The 27,451-nt window shown below is 48.9% G+C and overlaps 1 protein-coding gene and 1 long non-coding RNA gene across 4 annotated transcripts in view; one reads left to right on the top strand and one right to left on the bottom strand.

Moving 5' to 3' along the window:
- Positions 1-9,567, bottom strand: LOC144298529 (uncharacterized). Of its 3 annotated transcripts, none has more exons than XR_013365453.1 (3): positions 9,379-9,554; positions 9,107-9,276; positions 1-1,258 (listed from the first exon to the last, which is right to left on the bottom strand). It is a non-coding gene; the product is annotated as an uncharacterized LOC144298529 (long non-coding RNA). The 3 variants fall into 3 exon arrangements; XR_013365454.1 differs by lacking the exon at positions 1-1,258 and adding an exon at positions 7,948-8,041 and having other exon boundaries at positions 8,620-9,276; positions 9,379-9,567; XR_013365455.1 differs by lacking the exon at positions 1-1,258 and adding an exon at positions 7,948-8,041 and having other exon boundaries at positions 9,379-9,560.
- Positions 9,568-11,777: 2,210 nt separating this feature from the next.
- The window catches only part of ATP9A (ATPase phospholipid transporting 9A), a 132,282-nt gene continuing 116,608 nt past the window's right edge, over positions 11,778-27,451 (top strand). The window contains exon 1 of the mRNA XM_077873593.1: positions 11,778-11,932. Coding sequence (XP_077729719.1) covers positions 11,865-11,932 — 68 coding nt within the window. The 5' untranslated portion in view covers positions 11,778-11,864. The remainder of the gene's footprint in view (positions 11,933-27,451) is intronic.

The following is a 27,451-nucleotide window of genomic DNA, read 5'->3' as shown; positions in this document are numbered from 1 at the left end:
AGGTGCGTATGTAAGTTTTTCTGGTTCGTTTCTGCTCTAAACCTGATAATTTTTTTTTAAAGATTTTATTTAAGAGAACCTGAGAACACAAGCAGGGTTGGAGGTGCAGAGGGAGAGGGAGAAGCAGTTCTTCAGCTGAGCAGAGTTCAATGCGGGGCTCCATCCCAGGGCCCTGGGATCATGACCTGAGCTGAAGGCAGACGCTTAACTGACTGAGCCCCCCGGGCATCCCTAAACCTAAGAATTTTTATTTTAACTATTATTTGCCCTCCTAACCCTTCAGGTCCTAGAATCTAAGATACACAAGTGGTTACATCTATGCTGGACCCATTTCTCAAGCACACACAAATAACGACTTGCTGGTTGGTATATTTTTTTTTAGGATAAAAGGACAACAAAACTATTGTTTTGTCCTAAAAAAAAGGACAACAGTTTTGTTAGAGTAAACTCAAGCTACAGAACTTTTGCTTGTGCTCACTTGTAACCACAGAAAGCTTATCATGCCAGAGATTACCCCATATCTACCCATCCGGACCTGGTCCAGATGACGAGTCATTGGGCAGAGAGACACTATTTCTTTACCATCTCATTCTGAATGGACTGCTGAGAATCCTGTAGAGTGTGGCACTTTATTCCAAGGGAAGATTCTTTGAGAGGGTGGTGGAAAAGGTACTGGGGAGAGATGCAAGGGCAAGGGCAGGTTAATGTCCCATTGGGGAAGTACCATGTTATCTATCTTTTGCTGTGTTTCTCTTTGCAAACCCAGTGACAAGCACCAGCATCAGGCTCTAGGAGAATCTTAAGGATGTGGGTGCGACTGGATCTGTGCATGGATCCTCCTGATGCTGGAGAAGGCCAGGGCTTACGTTCGCATAGCCTTTAACCTGATACGAGCCCTGCATAGCTGTGTCCTTTGCAGGTGGATGCTCTCTCCCCCCTCCAAGGGTTGTTGTCTGTCCTTTGGCATCTAAACTCCTCTACAATTGGTGTGAAGTGCTCACTCTGTTTACTGTGAAAGCAAGATTAACCCAGCCCTTCTGAAATTGAAATGCAAGTATCGAAACCAATACGCCCTGGTGCCAAGTATCTCTACTGACCCTTTCTCCCACTTGATAACCCACAGTGAAGTTTTCTATCAGGATTGAAATGTATGAGGATGATCTTTACTTCAGTAAGAAAGATAATGTGTCATCTCCTTCCGGATGTATTTCAGACGTCTTTCCAGTCTTTCCAAGGTCCGGTCATCCTTTTTAAATACCTGCAATAATACAAAAATGTTTAATCAGCTATTGCTATGCAGTACCCCTCTTTCCCCCAAAGTATTAACTAGTTCTGATCATCGTTGTGGCATCGTTTTCCTTCCACCCAGTTAACCTCAGGGTAGTTTCCTATCTGAGGGATTGCTAGGGCAAAAAGATGCACGTTTCCCCATGTGTTTGCAGTTGTTGGCGTAAGCGTGCGTTATATCTGGTGCGTCTTTTCTCCACCCTAATCTTTGAAGCTAATCCTCCAGTAGGTTGTGATGTGAGCACACCACTATAGTCCAGTACACTGTCTCTGTGTTGAAGGAGCATAGAGAATAAGTACAGGTGTCATAACTCAGTCTTTTGAAACCTGCCTACCTCTTTGCATTTCCCTTTATGGGTTCCCTGTATTCAAAGCTGTTTTTCAATACCTGATGGGAAGATTTAAAGGAATCTCAACTTCTCCACCTTGAACTGTCAATGGTATCTCAATGAAACGGGGAAAAAAAGAATAAACTTTCATATTTCCTCCTGACCCTCTGCCTTCGGTTGCACTCCCAGAACCTGTTTGAAGGCCGTCTTCTGGGAAAGGAATTATTGCTTTGAATGGGGTTGTTGGCGTTTGCAGACAGGGTCTGGGGAGGTTGGAGTCGGCCCCTCTCTCCAGGTTGAGTTTGTACCTTGTTTGGCCGGCAGAACTGGCCTAAAAGCTGTGCAGAAGGGGAGGGCAGTGTGGGGAAGATGGTGGTTCCTCCTGTTAATGTCTGGCAGCACCTGGTTGAGCCAGGTGACGGTTTAGCTAAACCACAGCATCAAGAAAGGTGAAATGCCTGCCTGTTTACAGGAAGCTCTTCAGTCATTTCAAAGGCAACCCTCACAGCAATACGACCTGCTTACAACGCAGTAGGTGGCTTAAGCCCAAACAGGAAAGCTAATGTATGCATGTCTGCATACATAGAACTTCCAGAAACAGGTGTCAGGGGAAAGGATGGGTTCCTGAGCTAACTGGCTGGTCATTTGGGAAGGAAGTTCAGGTCAACACTTAGCCTGGGTCCCCTGGGGCAAGGTCATTTGTAGGACCTCCTACCTCATCTGCAAAATGGGGAGAATTTGATTTATAGGATTGTAGAATTAGAGGATTATGGTGAAGTTAGACAAGTTTGAAAACCATCTGGGACATGGGAAGCATTCAGTATGATAGCAGCCCTTGTTTCTCCCGTTTGGCTCAGAAAATCGGCACTGTCTTTAGGCAGAGTGTGTCCCCACTCTGGGTCAGGTGGATTCTCTCGATTCAGTGTGTTGAGACTGAGGGGGTCACCTGGGTCAGGAGATGCCCAGCAGTGGGCAGCTTCTTTATCTTGAAGACAATGTAGCTCATAAACCGGAGGGTGTGCGTGTGGTGGCCTCTCTCCTCATTCCCTAATTGGTTGCATTAAAAGTGTAAAGAGCAGGGGGGAGATACAAGATAGTAGGGGTAATTCTAAGGGTGGGTTTCTAGGTGTCTTAAGAATGGCTTCACATAAGCAACGGGGTTTCAGCAGGGTTTACCAGATTTCCTTGGTTCCTGCATGTACATTTTACCTCCCCCCCCCCACTACTGCCATCAACACACCCTAAGATCTCCCGATGCATTTCCTTGGTGTTGTGGAAGTTCATTCTGAATCTATCAAAAAGCTGTATTTGGCTAAGTCCATGTTTCTGACCTTGAGTTAAGTTCAGATCTGAACACTACAGCAGCAGGTTCACACCTTTGCTTCTTGCTTTGGTATCACTCCCCCATTTTGCAGTTTCTGCACCCAAATGTATTTATTTAAAGAGGGTACTTTTTCTAGTGGAGAAAGCCTATGCCTCTTGCAGAGCCTTGATCCTACCAGTTACCCCAGTTCTGTTCTCTTTATTTCCAAACAAAATCATGAAGCACTTAAATAAGGAATGCCTATTTCTTTTTTTTTTTTTTTAAGATTTTATTTATTCATGAGAGATACAGAGAGAGGCAGAGAGAGAAGCAGGCTCCATATTGGGAGTCCAATATGGGACTCCATCCTGGGTCTTCAGGATCACACCCTAGGCCAAAGGCAGGCGCCAATCTGCTGAGCCACCCAGGTGTCCCCGACTATTTCTTTTGAAAAAAGAAATTTGCTGTTTATTGCTCTTGCATAACAAATCTCTTTGGCATTGATTTTTTTTTTTAAGATTTTATTTATTCATGAGAGAGACACACAGAGGCAGAAACACAAGGTAGAGGGAGAAGCAGACTCCCTACTAGAAGCCCGATGTGGAACTCGATCTCGGATCCCAGGATCACTCCCTGAGCTGAAGGCAGATGCTCAACCACTGAGTCCCCCAGGCGTCCCTGGCCATTGATTTTTATTTGAAGTCACAGGCAGTACATTATTCATAAATGGCAGAGAATGTCATATATCTTTCAGAAGTATCTAAAAGTAAGTGAATTTTCAGTTGAAGGAAGTATAAATTCAAAAGTGAGTTTTTAAAGAAAAGCCTAGGAAAGGTTTAGATAGAAAATTAAAGTACATTTTGCCATAAAATGTAACTGTCAGAGTGGCATGACCCCAAATACAAATTAATGATCCTATTGAATTTGTATTTTTTTTAATTAAGGTATATTTCACATATTAGTGTCCAGCATAGGACATAATGATTCAGTATTTGTACTTTGTGAAATGATCATGGTAATTAGGAATGCCCATTTTTATTTTTTTATTTTTTAAAGATTTTATTTATTCATGAGAGACAGAGAAAGAGAGGCAGAGACAGGCAGAGGGAGAAGTAGGCTCCATGCAGGGAGCCCAACGTGGGACTCAATCCCGGGACTCCAGGATCAGGCCCTGGACCGAAGGCGGCGCTAAACCACCCGGGCTGCCCTCTTTTCTTTTTTGAAAAAATATTTATTCATGACAGACACAGAGGCAGAGGCATAGTCAAGCTCCTTGCAGGGGACGAGGGACTCAATCCCCCAATTGGGATCATGTGCTGAGGCAGAGGTAGATGCTCAACCGCTGAGCCATCCAGGCGTCCCAAGGAATGCCCATTTCTATTTTAAAAAATGGATCGGCGGGATCCCTGGGTGGCGCAGCGGTTTGGCGCCCGCCTTTGGCCCAGGGCGCGATCCTGGAGACCCGGGATCGAATCCCACATCGGGCTCCCGGTGCATGGAGCCTGCTTCTCCCTCTGCCTATGTCTCTGCCTCTCTCTCTCTCTCTCTCTCACTGTGTACCTATCATAAATAAATAAAAATAAAAAAAAAATTAAAAAAAAAATGGATTGGCTTTCAAAGCAACCAGTCTAATATGCCCAAGGAAACCATTGCTTTTGGTCAAGTATGACTGTTTTGTAGGGATTTATGATCTTGCCACACATGAAAAACTTCAGAATTTTGCCTAAAACAAGCCCCCAAACCAATTAAAGAAAAAAAAAAAATCCTAGGTCCCGTATCACTGGGCTGTAATAAAAGACTATTTCTGAATATTGAAAGAAAAACGGAGCATTAGTTAAACTAGGCCAAAATCGGGATAAGGAAATTTACCTCTCAAAAAATGACTTAACAGTTATGATATTTTAAGATAAAATCTTGCACATGTGTTCAAAGGAAGCATCAAACTCTGTGTAGTCAAAAGTGGGGGCCCCCGAGTTGCTCAGCTGGTTGGGTTCAGGTCGTGATCTCAGGGTCCTGGGATGGAGCCCCGCAGCACCAGCAGCACCAGCACCGGGCTCCCTGCTCAGCTGGGAGCCTGCTTCTCCCTCTCCTGCCTCCCGCTCTGCCTGCCTGTGTGCTCTCTCTGTATGTCAAATAAATAAAAAATTTTTTAGAGTCCAAAGTTTTTGAAAGTGACCCTTATGGGAGAAGAAACCTCCCAAATGACCTGCAGAACTGCCCCTCTGTCCCCTCCCCTATTACTTCCACCCTCCAACCTTTTGTAAACAACTTACTTTAAGCAGAGTGAGTTGAATCGTGTTCTAAAGACTGAGGTATGAAACAAAGATGAGCTTAATTTTATCCTGAGTGGATTATTGTGGGTCTTTAGAAGCTATGAAACCTGCTGGTACACGCTCTAGCTATTACCAGCGTTGAAGACGCTTGTCTTCTTTTTCCTATTTACTTCCCATAAATCAGTTTTGGGGCTTCCATTTTTGTTTTCTAACATTTGCTGATAACTCTGGGGAAAATTATTTCCACTGACTTCTCGAAATGTCCTGAGTTAATTGACATCTCATCTTCATTTTCTCACATGGCGAGGACCCCAAAGAAAGAGGGGAGGAGACGCTCATGGAATTTTAAGATTGCTACTCTTGGGGATTGCAGAGGCCAGTGAAATAGGGGGGAAGTAGGAGGAGGCTTAGGTGGCCAATTTTCTATTTTTATCAAGTAAGGATGATTAACAACAGCGCAGCAAATGCCTCTTTCACATCCACGTGGCATTTTACACTCTTAAAACGTTTACTTGTTGATTTGCTATCTACTCTTAATTTAAAAAGGGACAATCATGGCTCCTACAAATATAAAAGGACACATGATAAAGATTTTACTAACGGATGTATAGCTGATTCAAAGGAGAATCAACCCCTAAACCACAGGCAATCGGGGATATTGAAGTGAATTTACAGAGGTGGAAAACACAGTATCCACAGGGCAATAATCACTTGCATTCCACTGAATAAAATTCATTTGCATTTCTATGGGCAAGAGTCATGGGTATTACTGTGGTTTCTCAACAGGGTTGTGAAATAGCTCAAAGACAATGAAAGGCACAGGTAGCCTGGATAATAACTTCTCGAAACCAGCAGTCCTGGAACTGGGGAGCAGGCATTGTGTGTACCTGTTAACTGTATCCCCAGCGCCCCGAACATTGTAGGTCCTCAATGAAGATTACTTGAATGAACGGATGGCTGGTTAGATGGATGGATGGATGGATGTTCTGTGGAATTTCCCCTAAACTCTCTTGTGTCTTTTTGGAGGTAAAAATAGTATGCACAAGTCAAATATTAAATCCTAGGTTGATACTGTTGCTTCTGGAAAGCTCTTAAGGAGTTCTTATTTTAAAAACAGAGTGTGGGGGGGCGGGATCCCTGGCTGGCTCGGCGGTTTGGTGCCTGCCTTTGGCCCAGGGCGTGATGCTGGAGACCCGGGATCAAGTCCCACATCAGGGTCCTGCATGGAGCCTGCTTCTCCCTCTGCCTGTGTCTCTGCCCCTCTCTGTGTGTGTGTGTGTCTGTCATGATAAATAAATAAAATCTTAAAAAAATAAAAATAAAAACAGAGTGTGTGTAGGGGTGGGGGCGGTGGGTGTGGGTGTGAGTGTGTGATGGGATGGGGAGCAGGAGATTAGTGTTAGAGGCACAGGCTTACGAGAGGTTTAAAAATTATTTAACCTCACATTCTAGAGTGGTGGTTCTCCACCAGGGACGATTTTGCCCTCCAGGACATTTCACAATATCTGAAGACATCTGTAGTTGTCACAATCGGGCGGGGCGGGAGGGACAGGGAGCTGCTGCTGACAGGTAGTGGAGAGAGACCTGGAATATGCTAAACATCCTACAATGCACAGGAAAGCCCCCAGGATAAAGGAATATTCAGCCCAAATGTCAATAGCGCCAGATTAAACAACTCCATTCTAGGGAATGCCTAGAGCATTCACCCAAAATCATTCAGAGAGAAGATTCTAGACACCCAAAGAACATCATTTCTTCTCCCCGCCCAGCTGGAGTTTACCCAAAAGATTCTTAATAATTCTGAGTTCCGGGGGGGCCGGGTGGCTCAGTTGGTTAAGAGTCCGGCTCTTGATGTCAGCTCAGGTCATGGTCTCAGGCCGTGGGTTTAAGCCCCACATGGGCTCCATGCTCAGAGGGGAGCTGGCTTGAGAGTCTCTCCCTCTCCCTCTGCCCCTCCCTGCTCAAGCTGTCTCTCTCTAAAATAAACAAATCTTTAAAAAAATAATTCTGAGTTCCCATGTTCTCTGCCTCCATATCATCTATGGTTGTGGCCTTGACCTCTTGTCTACTTACTGCCAACATGGTATAAACAGCAGGAGCCAGCTTGGAGATCTATGTAAACAAGGCTTCATGGTGGCGCTGTACTGAGATCTCAAAATAGATTATGGCCTCAGCCTACCATCTGTTGGTGGGGTTGGGTGGCCTCTATGCACCTCAGTGTGTCTGCTTTCTGGAAAGCAGAGGCTGGACTAGGTCGGCTTATCTGCCAAAGACCCTTCTGTTCCAGGTATCAGTATCAGGAGCTTCCTGTACTCAGGGCTTGCTGGATGGAAAGGGCTCTCAGGGGTCACTAGAGGAGGCTGTTCCTCTGCAAGCAGAACCCCGAGGTGACCAGTCCTAGGACCATGGGGAGGAGGCAGGCCTGGGCCAGGAGGAGGGAAGCGGTGTCCTGCTGAGTGGCACCCCTGGTTCCCCTGCCATCCAAGTACTGCCCTGTCCTCGGCCTGCTCTCCTGGACCTGAGCACTGCTCTCAAAGGCCCCAGGGGTCTCTCTCCCACCTCTTGCATCCAGATCTCTCTCAAGATGAGATAAAAGCTTTTAAGTATCTCTCTTCCTGGGGGTCGCCTTGCTGAAATCTTGAAAAGTGTCTTCTCCAATGCTTATGAAAGTGTACTAAAAAAAATTTGGAAAACACAAGAACAATAAAAATTGTCCTTTTAAAAATATTTTATTTATTTATTCATGAGACACAGAGAGAGAGAGAGGCAGAGACATAGGTAGAGGGAGAAGCAGGCTTCATGCAGGGAACCCGATGTGGAACTCGATCCCAGGACCCTGGGATCACGCCCTGAACAGAAGGCAGACACATTCATTCAACTGCTGAGCCACCCAGGTGTCCCTCATCCTTCTTTTCGTAGGAAAATGTTATTACCTCTGGAGAGTAAGAGGGGGCTCCTTGGTCTTTTAAAAATTACTTATTTAGGGGTGTCTGGCTCAGTTGGAAGAGCATGCAACTCTTGATCTTGGGGTCATAAGTTTGAGCCCCACATTGGGTGCAGAGATTCCAAAACCAAACCAAACCAAAAACCAAAAAAACTTTAAAAAGAAAATAATAAAGAATTATTTACGTAAAAACATTGTAAAAGTGATACACATTCACTAAAGAAAAAATAGAATAGATAAAAACGAGGAAAATTGTAAGATGCACCTGGATGTACCACACTAATGCAAGATGTTAATGACAAGGGAACTGCTGAGTTTGGAGCAGGGTGGGGTAAGGGGGTGGAGGATGGGAGGGTGGGGGGGTGGAGTAGATGTGGGGGGGTATATGGAGCTCCTGCTATCTGCTCAAGTGTTCTCTAAATCCCAAGCTACCAAAAAAAAAAAAAAAAAGTCTATAAATTAAACTAGATTTTAAATATCTACCTGGAATCCTTTTGTCCAGAGACAATCACTGGATAAATACTGCGGTGCTCATTCTTTAATTAGGGAAAAATAAGTATATTCTTAGCAGTAGGGAGAGGAGGAAATTTTTTTTTGGAGGGGGGAGAGGAGGAATTGTAATAGCAAACCTTCCATGAGGATTACCACATGCGTGCATTGTGCTAAGTGCTTCCTATTCCCATGACCGCACTGAGCCCTTCCAATTCTGTAATAACAAGCCTTACAGAGTGCTTCGTCTGTGTGGCCACTCTTCCCGTTGTTTTATATTTACAATTAACTCACTTAATCCTTGCAACCATCCTGTGAGGCTTGTATTATCCCCCACTTTACAGGTGAGAAACCTGAGGTCTGGCAGTTTGGAAGTTGTCTCTGATTCTGTGGTTGGGAGGTGGTGAAAGTGATGTAGGGTCTCTGATGACAGAGCCACTGCTATTACTCCAGATTTTAGAAAATGAGAGCTTGGAGATACCTGGAATCGGGATTAGTAGGTGGCTGGAAGTGTCCTAACTGATTCAGCTGATCCTGGGAGGCCCGTTGTCCTGCTTCCTGGAGCGTGAAACGCAAGGCCCTGGAGCCCAGCTCAGCGCCTTCCTAACCACATTGCCTTGTGCAGGCCACTCTGAACTTCGCTTTCCTCACCTGTAAAATGGGTGTGATTTAGACCTAGCTGGCGGAGCTGCTGGAGGATTAAATATGGGACCCCATGCACGTTTTAGGTGCATGATAAAAACCAAAGCTCACCTTTCTCGAGCCCCAGCTGTGTGGGGGACGCTGGGTCACAATCTCTGGTCTTTTCTGTGAGCCTGCGTGGTGGCAGAGTGGAGAAGAGGGCCTGGGGTTTGTAGCTAATGTGAGGTGGGTGGGGATCAAGGGGGACTTCCAGGGGAGCAGGGGGGGGACAGGGTGGGGCCTACTTTGATGCCATAATCAGTGTATCCAGGTGTTTACATTTCCTCTACCTCAATAAGCATTTATTGAGTGTTGACTGTGTGCCATGCCATGTGTCCAGCACGGTTGCAGATCCGGGAGAGAAAGCAGAAAGCAAAGCAGACCAGTCCTGTTGGCCAAACAATGCTGCCTCCCTTCAGAAGTGCAATGCAGCACCTCTAGCCGCCTGCTTCTCTTCATGAGGAGCTTCACTCCGACATGAGATAAGTCACACTTCTCGGTTTGGGATCGGCCTTCCTTCATCCAGGATCCCAGACACATACCTAGTGGCTCATAGCAGACACATTAAAACACACCCATATTCCATGTGAAATCTATGAAGTGTGACTACTTAAGACTTTGCTTTAGTTACAGCAGCGTAGGTTACAAGGTTTTACACTTTGAGGCTCTTCAATTACATATAGATTTTTAATTTCCTCCTTCCTGTCTTTCCTTCTGTCATTACGACTCATTTTCTGTTCTCAAAGGTTTTTTTTTAGATTTTTATCCTTTTTTTTTTTTTTTTTTTTTTTTAAGATTTTATTTATTCTGAGAGACACGGGGCAGGCTCCACGCAAGGGAGCCTGACGTGGGACTGGATCTCAGGTCTCCAGGATCAGGCCCTGGGCGGAAGGCCTGTGCTGAACCGCGGAGCCACCCAGGGATCCCCGGTTTTCAGTTTTAACAGGCGCTTGAAAGTTAATGGGTTCTAGGCCCTGTGTGGGACAGTGTGCGATGTGGGTCTGAGTGGAGGAAGTCAGGTGTGTGCGTGAGATTCTCAGCATGCTTGAATGTGTCCGAGTGACAGACGGGCAAGTGTCAGCCCCAGAGGTAACTGAGGAAAGGAGTGTGTGCACGTGTGTGTGATTGTGAATCCCAGGGATCCAGGTGGGAGCCTGAAGGTGGGAGATGGTAAATAAAGGATGGTGGGTGAGGGGGTCTGAAAGTGGAGGGAGGTAGGGTGCATGTCTCTGTGCGATTGTGATTCTGGGGCACATGTGTGTGAGGCCTAAGATTCAGGATGGGTAGATGAGGGAAACCAACAGCAGGTGAGTGTGGTAGGGTGTCCAGGTGTGAGATTGTGTCAGGGTGGGGTGGCAGGGTGTGTGTGCGTAGGTGTGCCTGCATGATCCTGAACGTCAGCGAGGTGGCAGGGTGAGTGCGTGCAGGTGTGCATGCGTAACCGTGGGTGTTGGGGAGTGCGCAGTTGTGCACATGTGACCGTGGGTGTCGGGGAGTGAGGTGGCAGGGTGTGCGTGCAGGTGTGCACGCGTGGCTGTGGATGTTGGGGAGTGAGGTGGCAGGGTGTGCGCGCAGTTGTGCACACGTAACCGTGGGTGTTGGGGAGTGCGCAGTTGTGCACACGTGACCGTGGGTGTCGGGGAGTGAGGTGGCCGGGTGCGCGCGCAGGTGTGCACGCGTGATCGTGAACGTCAGCGAGGTGGCCGGGTGCGCGCGCAGGTGTGCACGCGTGGCCGTGGGCGTCGGGGAGCGAGGTGGCCGCTTGTGTGCGCAGGTGTGCACGCGTGGCCGTGGGCGTCGGGGAGCGAGGTGGCCGGGTGTGTGCGCAGGTGTGCACGCGTGGCCGTGGGCGTCGGGGAGCGAGGTGGCCGGGTGTGTGCGCGCGCAGGTGTGCACGCGTGGCCGTGGGCGTCGGGGAGCGAGGTGGCCGGGTGTGTGCGCGCGCAGGTGTGCACGCGTGGCCGTGGGCGTCGGGGAGCGAGGTGGCCGGGTGCACGTGTGGCTGCGCGTGGGGGTGACGGTGGGGAGCAGGCGGGTGGGCACGAGCTGGCGGCCGCGGGGCTCGCGCGTGGAGACGACGCTGGCGGCCGCAACGGGGGCTGCGGGGGGGGTGGGGGGAGCGCGGCCCGGCGCGTGCGTGGGCTTGGGGCGGCGGCGGCGGGCGGGCGCGCGCACGGCGGGGCGTGGGCGGGGGGCGCGTGGCCGGTGGGCGCGCGTGGGGGGCGCGCGGCGCGGCGCGGCGCGGGCGGGCGGGGGGCGGGGACACTGCGGCGGCGGCGGCGGTGGCGCGGACAGGCCCGGCCGCCCCCCGTGGCAGGCGCGGCGCGGAGCTCGGGCCCATGGTGCGCCCGTGTCCGTCGGTCGGGCCGCGCGGCCGGCTCCGCGCGTGGCCCGGCGCTCGCGAGCTCGCCCCCTCGCTGCGGGCCCGGCCCGCCCGCTGCCGCCGCCTCCTCCCCCGGGGCGGCGCGGTGCCGGCGGGCGGCGGCGCGGAGGCCGGAGCGGGCGGCGGCCCGGGCGGCGCGGGGGGCGCGGCGGCCAAGGCGGGCGGCGCGGGCGACATGACGGACAACATCCCGCTGCAGCCGGTGCGCCAGAAGAAGCGGATGGACAGCAGGCCCCGCGCCGGGTGAGCGGGGCCCGGGGACGCGGCCGCCTTTGTCCGCGGCCTGACAGGTTGGCCGCGCCCGGCGCCAGGAGCCCGCGGCCGGCCGGGGGGGGGGGTGCCCGGGGGGGTCCGGGGGCGGGGCGGGGCGGGGGGCCGCTCCGGGACCCCCGGGACCCGCCGCCCACTCTCCCTCCGAAGCCGGGAAGCGGACCCGCCCGAGCGCTGTTTACGCGCGGAGCCGGGCCGGGCCGTGCCTTTCCACCCTTATTGTTTCCTGGTTGCTCCGGGGCCCCGCGGTTGCGGCCTGGCCCGCACCCCACGGCCGGGCGCCGGGCGCCGGGACCAGCCCTCGGGAGCCCCGCGCGCCCGGCTCGCCGGCCGGACCCGGCTCGGCCTCCTCCGCAGCCCCGCCGCGGGCTCCCCCGGCCGCGCCTCCGCGTCCCGGCCCGGGGAGCCCCCGCCCCCCCCGCCCCCCGGGCCCCGGGGGGATCGGGAACCGGTGGCGCAGGGGGCTGGGCGGGGCCCCTCCGGGTCGCCCGGGGCACTCGGATCCCCCGCACTCCGGGAAGGGGCCCCTGGCGCGGGGGGGGGGGGGCGCCACCTGCTGTGCCTTTCCCGCACCTGCGGCCCCGGGCAGCCTGCGCGGAGGTTCCCCCCTCGTGGAGAGCAGAGCCCGGGGAGGGTCTGCGCCCTGCCGACCTCCCGCGCCCAGGACGGCAGTGACCTGTTGGGACCGTGGCGGGGACTGTGCCTGCGACTGACTTACCTGGGGGCTGCTTAGGATAAATGCATGTTCCCTGGCCCCAGCCAGGCCCCTGCCAGCCCCTGCCAGGCCGCCAGTCGGTAGTTCTTGGGGGCGAGGGGGGGGCCGGAATGTGCTTTTCCCCGGGGCCGCCCAGGTGAGGCTGACGTCCCAGCAAGGCTGACCCCGGCCGCGGGGCGGGGCTGCGGCCTGGGGCCCGCCCTGCCCCTGAACATCCTGCAATCCCGGGGCATTTCCTTGTGGCCGCCGCCGACTGCGGCGTCCGGGGCTCGGTGCAGGGGATGGGGAGGCCGAGCCCTCGCGGTGGCTAGCTAGCTTCCAGCAGGTGTGCGTGGAATTAAAAAAAAGAAAAGAAAGAAAGGAATGATTCCAGCTGCCATTTTGTGGGGTCTTTGTCCCCGTCTTCCTTGAACGTTCTGAAGGGCCCTGTGGGTGTAGAACCGAGGAGGAACCGAGCTCAGCGAGGTTAAGGACTGCAGGGGAGGGAGATGCTGCAAAATGGAGATTGAACCCAGAGATGCACCCCCGCCCTCCCCATCTCTGCCTTCGCTGTTCTCCCCGCCCCCCCCCCCCCCCCGAGTTTTAATCCTGATACTCAAGGCTAAAGAATGATCATTAACTGGAGCTCTATGCCTGGATGGTGGCTGCGTGTAGTATACACGCTCATTAATATTTTGATGAATTTGTGTGATGAGTGGACTCAAGTCCTCTAGTTATTAATTCGCGTTTAAAACAATTATGAGGGGATCCCTGGGTGGCGCAGCGGTTTGGCGCCTGCCTTTGGCCCAGGGCATGATCCCGGAGACCGGGAATCGAGTCCCACATCGGGCTCCCGGTGCATGGAGCCTGCTTCTCCCTCTGCCTGTCTCTCTCTCTCTCTCTCTCTCTGTGACTATCATAAATAAATAAAAAAATAAAAAAAAATAAAAAAATAAAACAATTATGAGATGCCTACTATGTGCAGGGGCGGTGTCAGGTGGCTGGAATGCAAAGATTAAATAAGCCCTGTCCAACCCGAGCAAGGCTCCTGACACTGGCTGTGCATTGCAGTCACCAGGGGAGCTTAACAGTTACCATCCCTGTCGTGTGTGTGTGTGTGTGTGTGTGTGTGTGTGTGTGTGTGTCCCATGTTAAACCTTTGAAATAATCTGGAGTGGGGGGACACCTGGGTGGCTCAGCGGTTGAGCGCCTGCCTTTGGCCCCAGGGCTGATCCTGGAGTCCCAGGATCCAGTCCCACATCGGGCTCCCTTCATGGAGCCTGCTTTTCCCTCTGCCTGTGTCTCTGCCTCTCTCTCTCTCTCTCTCTCTCTCATGAATAAATAAATAAAATCTTTAAAAAAAAAATCTGGACTGAGACCTGGGTATCTATTTAATTTTTTTAAAGCTATCCCAGATGACTTTACTGCGCTGTGGTAGTTGAGAACTCCTGATTGAGTGCATGAGAGAAAAATGCAGATAATTACTTAAAAGTGATAATTATCATGATAGAGATATAGGTACATAATTATCATGATAGAGATATAGGTACTGTTAATATGGAGGGTCAGCCAGAGTGGTGCAGATGGTTAAAAAAAACGTGTTTGAAAAAAAAAATGTGTTTGGAATTGGAAAGGAGGATCACACCCCGGTTTAGAATTTACCACTTTGAAACTAACGTGTTTCCTGAACAGTGACACAGATTCGGATTCAAATCATGTATCAGGAGAGCCAGGCATTTGCATATATTTGTGTTTAATTTGTATTTTTTAGGAGTAGCCACATCAAGGTGGGGGATCTTGATGTTTGGAAACACTTTCGGAAGCAGAGTGGTGGAAAGGCTCCCTGAAATGTAGTGCAGGGGGAGTGTTAAAGGAAGAAGAAACTAATACAGATGTTTCTGGACTTTTGAAGGGGTTACATCCGGATAAATCTATTGTAAGTTGAAAATATCTTGAGAGTGCATTTATTACACTTAACCTACTGAACATCATAGCTTAGCCCACCTTAAATATGCTCATAACACTTAAGTTAGCCTACAGTTGGGAAAATCGTGTAACATAAAGCCTATTTGATAACAGGGTGTTGAATATCTCATGTAATGCATGGACTACTGTACTGAAAGTGAAAGACAGGATGGTTGTATGGGTGTGGGGTGGTTGTCAGTGTTACCAGTATTTACCTTTGTGATTTCATGGCCAGCTCGGGCTCATTGCTGCCCGTCATCACGGGGGAGGATCTCATCACCGGGAAAAGATTACAGTTGGAAATACAGTTTATATCAAATGCATATTGATTTTGAAAAAAGCCAAACTCTGAACAGTCATAAGTCAGGGACTGTCTGTCATGGGCCTGGCTTTCTGTGGGATGTTTGACATAAATAGCCCTGTTTTAATCTTCATAATGACTCTGAATTTTGGGAGTTAGTTTCCTTATTCTATAGACAAGGAAATTTAAAATTCATGATGTTAAATAATTTGTTTGAGGTCCCAGAGGTAGCCAGTGTGAGGGGGTGGATTTGAACATAGGCGACTCACCTCACCTAAACGGCTCTAAGCTGTAGAATGGTTGGGTTTTTATGGTTAGACCAAAAAAATCTAGGTGCCGGGAGTCCCAGGGGACAGAGTGTAATTAACACAGGGGTCACTCAGCATATGTCGCCAGGACTTGCAGTTTATTTGCTGAAGGAATCGCGTGGCTCCAGTGCTGTTTTGTCTCTCTTGAGAACGTTAGTGCATCCTGATGCCGGGAAACTTTTGCAGTGGTTCAGTCAGGAAACGTGGCATGTGCTCCGCATGGCTGGAAAGCATTCTGGCTTCACGTGCTTGGTTGCTCACTGCATGGAATTCCCTTTGTGGTGAGACACCAGGCATTGGTTGTTAGGGGTGTGGGTTCTGGAGTTGAGCTTGGTCCAAGCCCAGGCTCATCACTGACCAATCATTTCACTTGGGGAAAATTATTTTACCTTTCTGCGTCTCATTTTTTTCATCTGTAAAGTGGGATGAATAAGAATTATGGATACCTCAGAGGGTTGTTTTTAATCCATATAAAGCTTCAGATAGTAAGCACTCAGTACAACATAGTATTTGCTGGGGCTAATGGTGACAAATAAAATAGACCTTTGCATCGGGTTTGCTATTGGAGGCTCTCCAGAATGCTCCTTTGAGACGAAGGGGCCCTTGATGCTGGGACATTAAAAATACTGTAGATTTCCTTGTTCTGATCAAACCTGGGAAAATGATTGACTGCATTAAACTATTCCAACCAAGTGTGTCGAGGCCCTGGTGTGCTATTGTAGGGCAAGGAGCTTGCGCTGTGGTTGAACTAAGACTTTACCTTTGGGCTTTGTGGCCAGATTGGGTGAGGATGCTTTGATTTTTGATGTATTTGGACTAGGAACTAGATATGAACTGGGATTGGAAAGAGCTGATTAGGTTCATATTCTACCAGGGTTTTTTTTTTTTTTTTTACAATTTTATTTTAAAGATTTTATTTATTTATTCATGAGAGAGAGAGGCAGAGACATAGGCAGAGGGAGAAGCAGGCTCCCTGTGGGAAGCCTGATGCAGGACTCGATTCCGGAACTGGAATCACGGCCTGAGCCAAAGGCAGATGCTCTACCACTGAGCCACCCAGGTGTCCCTAAACAACTTTATTGAGGTATAGTTTATATATCATAAAATACTTATATAGTAAATGTACAACTCATTGATTTTTAAAAGATATTTTATGTATTTGAGAGAGAGAGTACCAGAGCAGGGAGGGGGAGAGGGAGAGGTAGACTCTTCACTGAGCAGGAAGCCTGATGTGGGACTCGATCCCAGGACCCTAGGATCATGACCTGAACTGAAGGCAGATGCTTAACTGAGCCAGCCAGATGCCCCACAATTCACTGATTTTTTTTTAAAGATTTTATTTATTTATTGATGAGAGACAGAGAGAGAGAGAGAGAGAGAGGCAGAGACACAGGCAGAGGGAGAAGCAGGCTCCATGCAGGGAGCTCGATGTGGGACTCCATCCCAGGTCTCCAGGATCACACCCTGGGCTGAAGGCAGGTGCTAAAGCACTGAGCCACCCAGGGATCCCTGATTTTTTTTTTAAGTAAGGTTATAGGGGTCCCTGGCTATCTCAGTGGGAAGACTGTGAAAATCTTGATCTTTGGGTTGTAAGTTTGAGTCCTGCAGGCTGGGTGTAGAGATTATTTAAAAATAAATAGATAAAATTAAAAAAAAAAAAAACCACCTTCAGGTGATAGAGTTTGTACAGCCATCACCACAGTTCAGTGTTCAAACACCTCCATCACCCCCAAAAAGCTTCCCTATGTCCATTTGCATTTAAAGCCACTGATCTGGGGTGCCTGGGTGGCTCAGTGGTTGAGCATCTGATTTTGGCTCAGGGCGTGATCCCAGAGTTCAGGGATAGAGTCCCACATCCGGCTCCCTGTGAGGAGCCTGCTTCTCCCTCTACCTGTGTCTCTGTCTTCTCTCTGTGTCTCTCATGAATAAATAAATAAAATCTTAAAAAAAAAAAAACCCACTGATTTATTTCCATCAGTTTGCATTTTTTGGAAATTTCATATAAATGGTATCATGCAGTATGCTGTCTTTGTGTCTGATTTCTTTCAGCACAATGGTTTCAAAGTGCCTTTTTATTGCTTAATAGGATTCCATTGTATTTTTTAAAAATATTTTATTTATTTATTCATGAGAGACACACACAGAGAGAGGCAGAGACACAGGCAGAGGGAGAAGCAGGCTCCATGCAGGGAGCCTGATGTGGCTCTTGATCCTAGGACCCCGGGATCATGCCCTGAGCCAGTCTGTCCACTTGTCTCTCAAGGCCACCATCATCACTTACCTCCATGGGTAAGTGGCCAGTGAGGTCTCCACTCTGCAGCCAGAGCAGATGTGGCCAAATGTTCTGATCATGAAAATGTTTTGCCCGAAGCCCTCTTGTGGCTTTCCATCTCTGTGAGGCCCTGTGCTGTCCTCCATGGTGGTCATGAGCCTCATCTGCCTGTTTACCTTCAGAGTTAAAATAATTAGAATTAAATTTAAAATTTAGCTCCTCAGTGGCACTAGCCACTTTTTGGTAGTTCCCGCCCACATGTGGGCAGTGCCTGCATGTTGGACGCTGAAGGTACGTGCATTTCCACCATCACAGAAGGTTCTGTTGTGGCTCCTGCCTCCTTCCACTATCATCTTCACATGCTCTATGGTAGAGTCTGGCCCCTTTCTCCTCTAGCCACACTGTGCTCGGTATCTCCTCCTGGGCTCCCCCTTGACACAGGACCTTTGGACATCCTGTTCTCTGCCTAGAATGCCCTCTCCCCTCTTCACTTACTCAAAGCTCAGTCTTCCAATAAGCCTTACTGCGGTCTCACATCCTTAGGGGAGGCCTTCTCCTGATGTTCCTGATAAGAGATCAAATCCCCCTCAGAGCCTCTGAGAACCTGCCCCTTTTCCGTCTCACACAGTTGGAATACGACATGTGCTCGTGTGATCATTCGGCTGGGAACACCCTGGGGCCCCAGTTGGTGACAACTTAATCACCATCACACAGAGTAGGTGCCCAGTAAATCCTTTTTGAAAGAAGGAAGACCTGAAGCTGATCTCCAGTTTATGATCTGGGGAGCGGATAACCTTTTCTAGATGGTCCAGGAAGAAGTCTGTTGGACGTTCTCAGATTGCTGCTTACTCATTCTTCTGATGTGACTCTGTGGCTCAGAGAGCTTCACTGATTGATGGCATCAAGTCTTAACCACATGATTTGAGCACCGGGGGTGGGGAATTTGGGGTACCAGAAGGGAGCTGCAGGCAAAAAGAAGGCACCCTGGGTCCCTTCTGCCTTTGTCTCTTTTCCTCCACTAAGGGATAGCAGCTTAGGTGGTGTTTGGGCCTGTAAGGTGAATTAGTTCTCATCTTTAAATACAAGACTCATATTCTAGTGAAGAGTTTTTTTGGTGGGTGATTTATGTGAAAAACCTTGTGTGCTATTTTTTTTTAAAGATTTTATTTCTGTTTTATATATTCATGAGAGACACACAGGGAGAGAGAGAGGCAGAGACACAGGCAGAGGGAGAAGCAGGCTCCATGCAGGGAGCCCAATGTGGGACTCGATCCCAGGACTCCAGGATCACGCCCTGGGCCCAAGGCAGGCGGCTTAACTGCTGAGCCACCCAGGCGTCCCCCTTGTGTGCTATTAATGTAAGAAGTCAAGCATTTAATGGAAAAGAATTTTAAAAAAGAAAAAAAAAAAAAAGAAACCTGGATTGTTCCAGGGGAGGATACAGCGTGTATGGTGTGGTGTGCAGAATAACAGCCCCCTGGACCTGCCAGTGTGTGACCTCTCATGGCAAGAGAGACTTTGCCAATGTGATTACGGTAATGATTTTGAGATGGGGAGACTGTCCTGGATTAGCCAGGTGGGCCCAGTGTCTTCATAAGCGCTCTTGAGAGGAGAGTGATTCTGAGAGAGATTGAAAGACGCTCCATTGCTGCCTTGAAGATGAAGAAGGGAGCACACAGGGGGCGTCTAGAAAGGGGAAGCATCAAGGAAACAGGCCCCAGAGGGGACCCGGCCCTGCTGACATCTTGATTGGAGGCCTGCGAGACCTGCTGTGGACTCCTGACCTTCAGGACTGTAAGATAATAAATTTATGGTGAGTGGTTACTGCAGTGAATGGTGGCCGGTGCACATGAGTGTATCCCGTAAGCCCAGGGGACACATTCCCGGCCTGGCTTCATCTCCCGGGGGCGAGGGGCAGTGGGGCAAGATGGGGGGGCACCTCCTGCTCTCAAGGCTCATGCTTACCTTTTGCTGGAGGCTGCAGAATTTTTTTCTTTTTAAAGATTTTATTTATTTTTTCATGAGAGGCACAGAGAGGGAGAGAGGCAGAGACACAGGCAGAGGGAGAAGCAGGCTCCCTGTAGGGAGCCCGATGTGGGACTCGATCCCAGGACTCCGGGATTACGCCCTGAGCTAAAGTCAGATGCTCAACCACTGAGCCACCCAGGCATCCTAAAGAGGGTGCAGAATTTAAATCAACATGTGGCGTGACCCACTCCCTGACCACGGAGGAGACCAGTGCTTACATGTGATCTGCAATGTCTTGGCTCTAAACTGAGGTTCCCTTGCCCAGGCTGCACGGCGCCCCTTTGATGCTGGTATTTTTTACGCTCGTTTTCCTGATAAGGAAACTGAGGCTCAGAAAGGTTAAGCAGTTAATCCTGGCCAAGAACGTGTGGCACAAACTGACTAGAACTCAGGTGAGCCTGCCTCCCAGTTAGGAGAATGTGGGGTGTATCTCAGAGCAGGTGTTCGGTCAGCGCTGCTCCCCCAGTGTGCTTGTCCTCAGTTGAATTCTCTTTCCCTCCGGGAACAATGAATGTAGTTGTTGTGGGGGTTTTGTTTTGTTATGTTTTGTTTTGTTTGCCACGTGGCAGCAGGGTAGAGAATTTGGGAGTGGCAGCTCTTTACGGTCTATCACATCTTCAAAATGCTAGGAGAATAAAGATAAGAATTTTGTAGGCTACAGTCTTGAATACTCAGGAGAGACTGACACATGGGTTTGTGGGTTTGTTAGTTAAGAGTTTGGATCCCAGGGGCACCTGGGTGGCTCAGTGGGTTAAGCATCTGCTTTGGCTCAAGTCATGATCCCTGGGTCCTGGGATCAGGCCCCGCATTGGGCTCTTCGCTCAGCTGGGAGTCTGCTTCTCCCTCTCCCTCTGCTGCTCCTCCCTGCTTGGGTTCTCTCTCTTTCTTAATCTCTCCTCTTTCTCAAATAAATAAATAAATAAATAAATAAATAAATAAATAAATAGATAAATAGATAGATAGATAGATAGATAGATAGAAAGAAAAGAAAGAAAAGAAAGGAAAGAAAGGAAAGAAAGAAAGAAAGAAAGACAGACATTGTTCTCCTAGCCTGGAGAGTGTGACTGAGCCTCATGTGGACTCTTGTTCTGAATTGCATCATGTCCTCTTCTTTCTTTTCTTTTTTTAAGATTTCATTTACTTGAGACATGAGAGAGAGAGCACAAGTGGGAGGTAGAGGCAGAGGCAGAAGCAGACACCTGACTGAGCAGGGAGCCCATCACGGGGCTTGATGCCAGGACCCTGAGATCATGACCCGAGCCAAAGGTAGACATTTAACAGACTGAGCCGCCCGGGGGGCCCCATGTCCTCTTGTTTCTGGGTGTCTGTAGAGGGTCTAGGTGAGCAGGAACTCTAGCTGGAAAATGCCCGCAGAGGACTTGATACCACTAGAAGCCATCTCAGACCTCACATGACTAAGCCTAGTGACAGGGGCTGTGGCAGGCTGTGTGCTCCTATGCAGCAGTCCTCGGCACCGTGCCAGGACCCAGGTCCATCAGCAGTGTGGATTTCACTGTTTATCTGAAAGAAGAAAAAAATGCCAACGCAGGGAGTTCTTCTTATACATACCTTTATTCCACTGAAAGGTCTGAAGCTGTCCCTCTAATATGTGGAGTTATTTTTTTTTAATTTTTATTTATTTATGATAGTCACAGAGAGAGAGAGAGAGAGAGAGGCAGAGACATAGGCAGAGGGAGAAGCAGGCTCCATGCACCGGGAGCCCAATGTGGGATTCGATCCTGGGTCTCCAGGATCGCGCCCTGGGCCAAAGGCAGGCGCCTGCGCCACCCAGGGATCCCAAATGTGGAGTTAAAATGCCCTTTCTCTTCTTTCTCTTTTGACACGATGGCGGTAGTATTAGACATTGTTTGGTTGATTCCCGTTGTTCATGGTGGTTATGTTCCAGAAGGCCCATGCTAACCCTGAGTTAGCGAATACTGAACCATTGCTCCTAGGGGAGGTGCAGAGTTAGTTTTCTGCAAGCCTCTGCTCATGTTTTACCTTGTTTTAAAGGCATATATTTTTTTAAATTTTTATTTATTTATGATAGTCACACAGAGAGAGAGAGAGAGGCAGAGACATAGGCAGAGGGAGAAGCAGGCTCCATGCAGGGAGCCCGATGTGGGATTTGATCCCGGGTCTCCAGGATCGCGCCCTGGGCCAAAGGCAGGTGCCAAACCGCTGCGCCACCCAGGGATCCCTAAAGGCATATTTTGGTTTAAAGACACTGTATTTGGTTCATTAACGTTGATTCATTAACATTGAACTCATGACCAAGGGCACTGCAGCTCACAGGCTGCCTGTCCTGAGGACACTGGACAGCATGTCAGCCCTGCGCTTGGGGGCCATTTCAAATAGTGATGTCACTAACAAAAAGCTCCAAAATGCAAAAAAGCGTGGCACTAAATAGACCGTGGGAAGGACACATATGTACAGTATGGAGCTGGGGCCGGACGGCAGTGTTGCCTTGTTCCACCTCCGCTGGGGAAGTCATGAGGTGATATAGATGTTATGTCACCCCGCACATGTCCACGAATGACCACACAGTGCTTTGAGTATTAATGTTGAGGTGATGAATGTTAGGTAGTAGATAAATTTGCAAATGCAGAAACCACCAACCATGAGGCTTGAGTGTATGTGTGTTCTTTTGACCCGGCGGAGGTGGTATTAATTTTACAGTGTATATCGGTGTGTTTGGGGCAGGATGGAGGAGGAAGATGGGCTGATCGGTGAAATCGATAGACCCCAGCCCTTCCCCTCTCCGTGGTGGAGTAGACAGTTGTGTAAACAGCTCTTTGCTCCCTTGGACCAGAGCATTCGGGACAAGCCTTGGCAGCGGCCCATTGGAAAGTGCCCTCAGTGTCGTTTGCCAGTCAGCCCAGCTGCACTCGTGCCATCCATTTCCTGTTACGGAGTCCCTGCCCAGCCCAGTCCCAGGCCAGGCCCCCCCATGGGTGGTGACACCAGGGGATGTGGAATTACAGGAATTACAGATCCAGGCAGGGATGTGGAAGGGTAGAGGTGGATATGGGAACCATGCTTCCGGGGGCTTCCTGGAGAAAGGCCAGTTATGGGAGACCCTGCATGCTAGTCTCAAGGAAAGAGTGTGGCCATTTGACCTTGACCTAAGGCACCTTGCAACGAGGTGTAAAGCAGAGGCAGAGGCACTGGCCAAGCCTTCTTTAGACTTTTGGCTGTTACTTCTCAGAATAGAACTTTCTTTTAGGGAGCACCTGGGTGGCTCAGTGGTTGTGCGTCTGCCTTCAGCTCAGGTTGTGATCCTGGGTCCTGGGATCGAGTGCCGCCTTGGGCTCCCTGCAGGGAGCCTGCTTCTCCCTCTGTCTATGTCTCCGCCTCTCTCTCTGTATCTCTCATGAACAAATAAATAAAATCTTAAAAAAAAAAAAAGGGAAAAGAAAGGATAAAGAAAACCCTTTCTTTTAGCATCAGTACCCAGATGCAAACGATGAAAGTCCTGAATTAGCTCTGGTGGTATTTTGTGGCCACTTTTGGGAATGGATGTGGAGTGCCTTCAGCTTTACTTATGACAGTCATTTGACTTTGGTTTAATTTCCAAAGAAAGAGACTACTTGTAATATTCTTATAGATGACTTCTATCTAAAGAGCTAGAACAGTGCGGAATTCTTTTTTTTTAACTATTTATTTATTTTAGAGAGAAAGACAATACAAGCAGGATGGAGGGGCAGAGGGAAAGGGAGAGAGAATCTCAAGCAGACTTTGCACGAAGCGTGAAGCCCACGTAGGGCTCCATCCCGGGACCCTGAGATCGTGACCTGAGCTGAAACCAAGAGGTGGAGGCTCATCTGACTGCACTGCCCAGGCACCCAGAACAGCTGATTTCTTAAACTAGTATTTGTTTTCTTTTATTTGTGTGAGTTGGAAAGATGGATGGAGAAACATCGCCAAAGATCACTTAGAGTGGCTCTTAGCCAGACATTGAAAGGCTAGCAATTATTTTTATGGTTCTTTCTGTTTTTGCCAAGTGATACTTGCTTTCTTTTTGTAGTAGTATTAGGGAGTTTCCTTTTAGAATACACGTATGTGAAAAACAGAATCAGTATGAACCCGAAGTTCATGAGGTTGGTTCATAGATGTGCCCCTGGTCGTGTCTGATATTTAGGAAGTGGCAGCCCATGCTAAGATGTTGCTTTTAGTCTAAAAATATTATAATATTGCTATAAGGAGGAGGAGATGGGATAATCTGATTTTGCTAATAGAGAAAAACATTTTTTTTTTTTTTTTTTTTTTTGCCAAGTTATCCATGAAAAACATGATTTTTTTTGGTAGGGGGAAAACATGATTTTCAAACAATAGTTTACCAGGTTGATTTGGGATCTGAATGTTGCTTTTAAAATCATTGTATAAACAGGCAGGCGGGGTAGGGGGGGAGGGGGCTTATGGGAGAGGCGGTTGGCAGGGGCCCCAGGGAAAGAGAGGCTCCCTGTGGGAAATGGAAGGGTGGCCGGATGCTCTTGTCACTGCAGTTAGATCTCTGTGGCATTTGCTTAATGCCAGGAGGAGGAGCCTGTTGGCTAGCCTCCCTGAGGAAGAAGTGTGGAGCATGGACAGTGCTCTCCCCGTAGATTGGGGCCTGGAAGGATCTCCCACCCTCCGCCGGGCCATCTGCTGTGACACAAGGTGAAGTCAGACCTGGCCAGGTTAGGCCTCAGGAATTCTCAGCCTGGGGCTTGACAGTCCTCCATTGTAGGGGCTGCCCTGTCCACTGTAGGATGCATGACAGCAGCCCTGGCCTCCGGCCACTGGATTCCAGCAGTACCCTCCACCCAGTCGTGACAACCAAAAATGTCTCCAGACACTGCTGAGCCGCCCCCTGTGCCAGAGGTTGGGGAGTGGGGGTGGGAGTGGGCAAAAATGCACCTGTAAGGAGCCACTGGAGTAAAGAGTAAATATTCACTATGCTCAGCCGTGTCCCTTAGTGTCCCATGAAGGTTGCCTCATACTCTATCCCTTTCTTTCTCTCCTTTTTTTAAAAACTTATTTTAATTTTTATTTAAAAAATATTTTATTTATTTATTCATGAGAGACACAGAGACACAGGCAGAGACACAGGCAGAGGGAGAAGCAGGCTCCCTGCAGGGAGATCCATGTGGGACTGGACTCCAGGACTCTGGACTCCGAGATCACACCCTGAGCCAAAGACAGACACTCAACTGCTGAGCCACACAGGTTTCCCCCCCCACCTTTTTTTTAAAGAAAAACCTGTTAGGCAAGAAGTTCATGTTTGGGCTGTTGTTCAGCTTTCTGATTCAGTGACTACAGAAGCCTTGAGTGGTTGCAAGAGAGGCATCCAGGAAGTGTTAGGGGCTGAGTGTTTCCCTTTGCAGATTCTTTGCTGAAGCCTCAACCTCCAGTACCCCAGATTGTGACTCCTGTATTTGGAGATAGAGGTTTTAAAAAGATGTGATTAAGTTAACATGAGGCTAGAGGGCCCGCCCCTAGCTGAAACCTGAGCTGAAACCAATAAGGCCCGCCCTATTCCAGCCCGACTGGGTGTCCTTGTGAGAAGTGGAGACTAGGACACGCAGTGGGATACCAGGGGTGGGAGGAAAGAGCAGGGCTCAGGAGCAAGCCAAGGGCAGAGCCCAGAAGAAACCAAACCTGCCCACACCTTGATCTTGGACTTCAAGCCTCCAGAACTGTGAGGAAAATAAACTTCTATTTAAGCCGCCCAGCTGGTGGTGTTCTATTATGGCAACCCTAGCAAACTCATACAGGAAGTACTTTATTTATGCCCATTTTGGCAAGTGTGGTATCTGTCAATGTTATTAATAAACCTTAATTCTAAATTGATGGTGAGAGACACCTGGGCAGCTCAGTGGTTGAGTGTCTGCCTTTGGCTCAGGTCATGATCCCAGGGGTCCCGGGATTGAGTCCCTCATTGGGCTCCACGCAGGGAGCTTGCTTTTTCCTCTGCCTATGTCTCTGCTGCCCTCTGTGTATCTCTCATGAATAAATAAAATATATATATATATTTAAGATTTTATTTATTTATTCATGAGAGACAGAGAGAGAGAGAGAGAGAGAGAGAGAGAGAGGCAGAGACACAGGCAGAAGCAGGCTCCGTGCAGGGAGCCCGATGCGGGACTCCATCCCAGGACTCCAGGATCATGATCTGGGCCGAAGGTAGGTGTTAACCGCTGAGCCACCCAGGCATCCCTAAATAAAATCTTAAAAAAAAATTTGATGATGAGCTCCTTAGCAATTTTCTCTAAATGGTCCTGTCTCAAGACCTCTCAGTGAGCATGTTGCAAAGTCATGGGAACTGGAGCTGACCCTCCCCGCTAGTAACCTAAAGCAGGTACCTCTGAGAGATGGAGGGGTTGAAGGCACTGTCCCCTGCTGCTTCCTTTTGCTTAAAAAGTTCACAGTAGTCACATATCCAGGTTATGCTTTCTATGGCTTCTTGTTAGATCTAGTCATTTGGATTGTGCTAGAGGAATCTGAGGAGAATTTTAATAGTTGCTAGCCACCATTGTGAACTTATTAGGTGCCCAGCACTGTTCTAGAGTTTTAAGTAAGTCGTCCTATCTATACCTCCTGACAATCCTACATTACAGACAATGAGACCGAGGAAAAAAGGGTCTTTTTTCTTTTTTTTTTTTTAAATTTTTATTTATTTATGATAGTCACACACAGAGAGAGAGAGAGGCAGAGACACAGGCAGAGGGAGAAGCAGGCTCCATGCACCGGGAGCCCGACGTGGGATTCGATCCTGGGTCTCCAGGATCGCGCCCTGGGCCAAAGGCAGGCGCCAAACCGCTGCGCCACCCAGGGATCCCTCTTTTTTCTTTTTATAATGGTTTTGGTTTAGAATGACAAAGACTTCATTTCATTTTTTTTGTTTTTATTCTATTTTTTTAAGATTAATTTATGTATCTGAGAGCACTTGCTCATGCGTTGGGGGAGGGGAGGAGCAGAGAGAGAATCTCAAGTGGACTCCCCATTGAGCACAGAGCCTGACCCCTGACTTGCCTTCACGACCCTGAGATCGTGACTTGAGCCCAAAGCAAGAGTCGGACACTTAACCAACCGAGCCATCGGGGAGCCCCTCATTTCAGTTTTTTAAAAAAAAACTCATTTTATTTTGAACTTAGATCATAAATTGTGTTTTGTGACCTGCCTTGATGACTTCTGCTATTTGACTCCTTTCTGTAACATACATTCCAAGCAGGTGATTTTTGTTGAGGAGGAGGGGATTGAGGGGTTGTGGGCCTTGACAAAATGGTCACATCACAGCAGCTTTCCTCACTGACCAAGAACCTTCTTCTTATGTAGCTTACGTTACAAAGGAAGGGTAAGAGCATATAAAATTACTTTCTTTTTATTGTAAAATGAGTGTGTGTGTGTATTAAAGAACAATTGAAGAACAGAAAGGACTGAGGAGTGAAACACTGGTGTTAACGTTCCCTCCAAGGACAGCTGCCCCCTTTTTTTTTTAAGATTTTATTTATTTATTCATGAGAGAGAGAGAGAGAGAGGCAGAGACACAGGCAGAGGGAGAAGCAGGCTCCATGCAGGGAGCCTGACGTGGGACTTGATCCTGGGTCCCCAGGATCAGGCCCTGGGCTGAAGGCAGCGCTAAACCACTGAGCCCCCCAGGGCTGCCCAACAGCTGCCCTTTTAAGGGCACATCTCAGAACATCTTAGATACCCTGTTTGCTCCTGGTCTTGTTTCTGGGTGTACATTGTTTTATGAATTAGAACCATGTAGCAGATGTGTTTTTATTTCCTGTTGTTGATTTAACATTTTAATTTAGGGCTGTCTCTGTATCATGAGGTATGTTGTAAATGGCATCTTTAATGGCAACATAGTATTTCTTTAAGTAGAGGTGGCTAGTTTACTTTAACCAGTGAGCAGGGAGCCCAGTTGTGGGACTGGATC

The sequence above is a fragment of the Canis aureus genome, chromosome 26 (genome assembly GCF_053574225.1).
Source record: "Canis aureus isolate CA01 chromosome 26, VMU_Caureus_v.1.0, whole genome shotgun sequence".
Taxonomy (NCBI): domain Eukaryota; kingdom Metazoa; phylum Chordata; class Mammalia; order Carnivora; family Canidae; genus Canis; species Canis aureus.
This window is presented reverse-complemented; position numbering and strand designations above follow the sequence as displayed.